The sequence below is a fragment of the Myotis davidii genome, unplaced genomic scaffold (genome assembly GCF_000327345.1).
Source record: "Myotis davidii unplaced genomic scaffold, ASM32734v1 scaffold960, whole genome shotgun sequence".
NCBI classification, from domain to species: Eukaryota; Metazoa; Chordata; class Mammalia; order Chiroptera; family Vespertilionidae; genus Myotis; species Myotis davidii.
Window position 1 is genome coordinate 2,962,639 of NW_006293003.1, and position 4,596 is coordinate 2,967,234.

Consider the following 4,596-nt stretch of genomic DNA (forward strand, 5'->3'; position numbering starts at 1 on the left):
ACTATATTTTTTAAAAGTCTGCTAGGATGTGCAAACTGGAGCTGAAGAGAGCAGTCACTTCCTGACACTGGTCCCCGCTCCTTCATGGCCCTCTGGGGCCACCTCCTCTGAGGCAGGCCTGTCCCAGGCACTGGGACACCGACAAGACTTAGGCCCCATCCTGCCGCGGGCTCTGTGTTCACCGCAGCCTCCCAGTGCCTCAAGCTGGGCCTGGCACACAGCAGGTGCTCAATAAGCATGTGTCCTGAATGGATAAATCCGGATCAGCACCTCCTTCAGCAAGCACGTCCGCAGCACCCACCATGCTCCCGGTGTCTGGAAGCCAGGGACACAGGCGGCGGCACCGTGTGCTTCCCGGCCTGCTGCACGGGAAGGGGCCGGCTTCTCCAGTCCTCCCCGGGACGCCACTGACCGTCCTGCCGCTCTCCCGTGAGGCAGGGGCCTCCTGGCCACGTCAGAGCAGTCGGATGCCGATTCTGGGCCAGCCTGCCCTGGGTTTGGATCCCAGCTCTCGGCTCCCTCGTCTGTGAAATGGGGGTGATAATGCCGCGTGACAGGATTTGGGTGAAGAGTTCAACGAGCTGTGCCAGCCAGAGTGTTTGAAGACACACCTGCCCCAGTGCTCACCCCTGTTCCCGGTGAAGAACTGAGGCTGTAGAGCCTGGAGCCCGCCCCGTCACACCGCCAGGGGGTGGCAGAGGCAGGATTTGAACCCCGGCCCGTGACTCCATGGAACCCTTCCTTCTGGTCCCGCGGCTGGGAAAGAGAGGAGTCCTTTGGCCTTTGAATCATGTTGAGGGCTGGGCTGGCTTTAGCACGGCTCCGTGGCTTAACCGCCGGCTCGTTGTCAATCACAGGCAATCTTGGAGGCTGAGACTTTGTAGAAGCTGCAAGAGTCGCAGCCCCAGGCCCCGCTCTGCCCCTCGGCAAAGGGCTCGGAGTCCACTCAGCTCAGCCACGCTGGCTCTGCCACTCACTAGCTGGGCGGCTTCGGGTGAGTTCCTGCCCCTCTCTGGGCCCGTTTCCCTCTTTGTGTGACAAGGGGTTGCAGACTTGCTCTGCACCCTCAGTTGCAGCTGAAAGGCTCTATATGGACGTGGGGCGCCTTGTCCTCAGGAGGCCTCCAGGAGAAGGTCATCTCCACTGGAGGTGGGGACATGGAGGCACGGAGCAGGCAGATGACCGCAGCCAGGGTCTGCGCTGACTGTGGCTCAACTCTCCAGGACCTCGAGCCCTACGATCCTCCTTGGCTAATAAAGGAACCACAGACGTGCTTTCTGACTGCCGCAGTCTCCCCAGCCGGCAGCTTACCTGCAGTGACATCACCGTCTCCCCAGCTGGCCGCTTACCTGCAGTGACGTCACCGTCTCCCCAGCCAGCCGCTTACCTGCAGTGACATCACCGTCTCCCCAGCCGGCCGCTTAGCTGCAGTGACGTCACCGTCTCCCCAGCCGGCCGCTTACCTGCAGGGACGTCACCATCTCCCCAGCCGGCCGCTTACCTGCAGGGACGTCACCATCTCCCCAGCCGGCCGCTTACCTGCAGTGACGTCACCGTCTCCCCAGCCAGCCGCTTACCTGCAGTGACATCACCGTCTCCCCAGCTGGCCGCTTACCTGCAGTGACGTCACGGTGGACAGGTCCTTGAGTTTCCCTTCCTCGTCTTTCAGGTTATAGCCCTCGGGCCTCTTATCTCGCTCGGTAATCTTCCATAATTTGATGGTTTTGTCTTTAAAAACAGAACAAAGTGAAACAAGACCCACGATTAACACGGAGAATGGGCCATCCATCCGCCCTCGTCCACCAGATACGGATGCACCGCCCGGAGCTCGCTCGGCCACCACCCTGTGCTGGGAGCGGTGGTTCGTTCCAATTTCCTCCTGGTAAATGGCCCCAGCGAACATCTCCATGCATGGGGCACTCGTCTTCCTTCTCTCGCTCCTCACCACGGGTCCCCACGGGGACGATGCTGGGTCAGAGGGCACGGCACGCTCAGGGGAGTGATGAGCCTGTCACCGACCCCCAGAGAGTCGGCCTTGACGCAGCTCCCCGCGTCTCCAAGCCCCTCCCTGAGGCCCCCCCAGGGGAAGCCCTGTATTTCCGAGCAGCACCCCTCCCCCATCCACCCACTCTCCAGGAGCCTCACTCCTCTGCCATCCGCCAACAACATCGAAAGAATAACTGGGCAGCTGTGAGGGCTGATTTATGTGTCGACTGGGCTAAGCCGCAGGCACCAGCTCTTCGGTCAGACGTGTGTGAATGTGGCTGTGACGGTGTTCTGAGAGGAGAGTAATATTTAACCCACAGCACAGCCGATCACCCTCCCTGGTCTGGGTGGGCTGGTCAGACGTGTGTGAATGTGGCTGTGACGGTGTTCTGAGAGGAGAGTAATATTTACCCACAGCACAGCCGATCACCCTCCCTGGTCTGGGTGGGCTGGTCAGACGTGTGTGAATGTGGCTGTGACGGTGTTCTGAGAGGAGAGTAATATTTACCCACAGCACAGCCGATCACCCTCCCTGGTCTGGTGGGTCTCGTCCAACCAGATGAAGGCCCTAAGAGAAACAGACGGAGGTCCCCAAGGAAGAGGGGATCCCGGCTACGGCCTTCCCCTCGAGCGGCCGGCCTTGGGGGGTGGGGGGGCGCCACCACTCTTCCCAAGGTGGCCTGCGTCTGAGGGGCAGATGGAGACCGAGTGCCTCAGGCGTCCCGTGTTCCCTGGCCCTCCTCCCTCGGGGGTGTCAGCCCTCCCCAGGGGAGACTATCACAACCGTGTTCATGGCGCCGTGCACAACCATGGGATGGCCCGTGTCCAACAGGGAAGGCGGGGCCAGGGGCACGTTCACCGGGTGGAATTTTCACCTGCTCAGATGTGGTTTGTAGGAGCCAAAGACCAGGGAAAATGCTCACCGACCGGGTCAGTGTGGTGAGAATAGCATTTGATGCAAACCATTACATCACACGCCTACACCTGCATGCACATACTCAGGCATACACACGCCTGCACACACACACAGGCACACAGGCACACACACACACTCAGGCACACAGGCACAGACACACATGCACAGACACACACACGCATGCCTGCACACACACAGGCACAGACACACACATGCATGCCTGCACACACACATGCTCGGGCACACACACTCTCAGGCACACACGCACGCAGGCACGCCCTCACCGTTGGTGGACAGCAGGGAGTGGGCGGCGTTCTGCTGAGGGAGCCATTTGATCTTGTTGATTTTCTCCTCTATCTCCAGGCTCTTGAGATAGTCGAACTCCGGCTCGTGGCTCTGGAAGGTGCTGTAGACGTCGTACTCACCCTGGCTGTGAGGCGCATTTTTACTCTGCAAGGAAACCCGATGGGGCCTGAGCTAGGACGGCAGGGGGGTGGGAATAGGCAAGAGCCAGACCCAGGGGTTAAACCCAAGGCGGGCCTGACAGCAGTGGTGACCGGGCGTCCAGCGGTGCCCCTGGACCCACCAAGGGTCACTGGAAACCCAGCTTTTTCATCTCCATGCTGTGTGGCTGTAAGACAAGCTAGCGCCTGTTTCCTGAGCACCTACTATGTGTGGACACTGAGCTAAGTGCGTCTCACGCCTCATCTTCTGTCCTCGAGGCCCCTCTATGCTGAGTACCATGACTCTCCCTATTTTACAGGTCAGCAAGTGGAGGCTCAGGGGTGACTGTACCTGCCTAGGCCACATGTCCACTACGTGTAGCTCCCTCCGCGGGGTCCGTCTGTCCCAGAGGCTGAGGCTGTGGCCTGCTCCTCGCGCCCTCGTGTCCATGGGGTGGGACGTGAGGACTGAGCATGCTCTGCAGTGACTCCCCGGGCAGTGCCCCGTCATGTCAGACTCAGGTAGGGAATTGCTGCCCTCGCTGGGGGTCCCATCCTGGCGTGGGCAGCAGAGCCCCAAACTAGTGAGCTGGTGAGCCTCCCACGGGCACCAGGGGCCACTTCCCAGGAGACAGCAAGTTTATGGGACAACATGACACTCACCGGAGGCCTCGCCGCCTGGCAGCAAATCCAAGGAACTTACCCGGCCCAGTGTCACGTTCCTGGGGAATGTTTAAAAAGCACCAATTGCCCTAGCTGGTTTGGCTCAGTGGATGGAGCGTCGGTCTGTGGACTCAAGGGTCCCGGGTTCGATTTTGGTCAAGGGCATATGCTCAGGTTGCAGGCTCAATCCCCAGTAGGGGGCGTGCAGGAGACAGCCAATCAATGATTCCCTCTCATCATTGATGTTTCTATCTCTCTCTTCCTCTCCCTTCCTCTCTGAAATCAATAAAAATATATTAAAAGAAAAAAGCACCCACTGCCAAACGTCTACACCTTCCTTGCTTCTAGAACGCTTTCAAGTTCTTCAGTCTTCTTGCCTCCAACACTCCGTGTCCCAGGAGCCCTGGGTGTGACTACGGTCAGTGGGACCAGGGTTAACAACAATTAAAGGAGAAAAATTCAAAACCGAGGCTCTGGCACCCCCCGTTGAACCTCCTTCAGTTTGGCAGAAAGGAGGCTGGCTAGGCCACCGCTGGGACACGTGCGTCCTGCTCACAGAGTCGGCTCGCTCCCGCCGCAGGCCCGGCG

At 59.7% G+C, this 4,596-nt stretch overlaps 1 protein-coding gene across 1 annotated transcript in view; it reads right to left on the bottom strand.

Annotated features, from left to right (window-relative positions):
* PPP2R2C (protein phosphatase 2 regulatory subunit B, gamma) overlaps positions 1-4,596 on the bottom strand; it is a 50,646-nt gene that overhangs the window by 39,479 nt on the left and 6,571 nt on the right. The window contains exons 3-4 of the mRNA XM_006766592.2: positions 3,187-3,352; positions 1,616-1,728 (exon numbers count right to left, since the gene is read on the bottom strand). Coding sequence (XP_006766655.1) covers positions 1,616-1,728; positions 3,187-3,352 — 279 coding nt within the window. The remainder of the gene's footprint in view (positions 1-1,615; positions 1,729-3,186; positions 3,353-4,596) is intronic.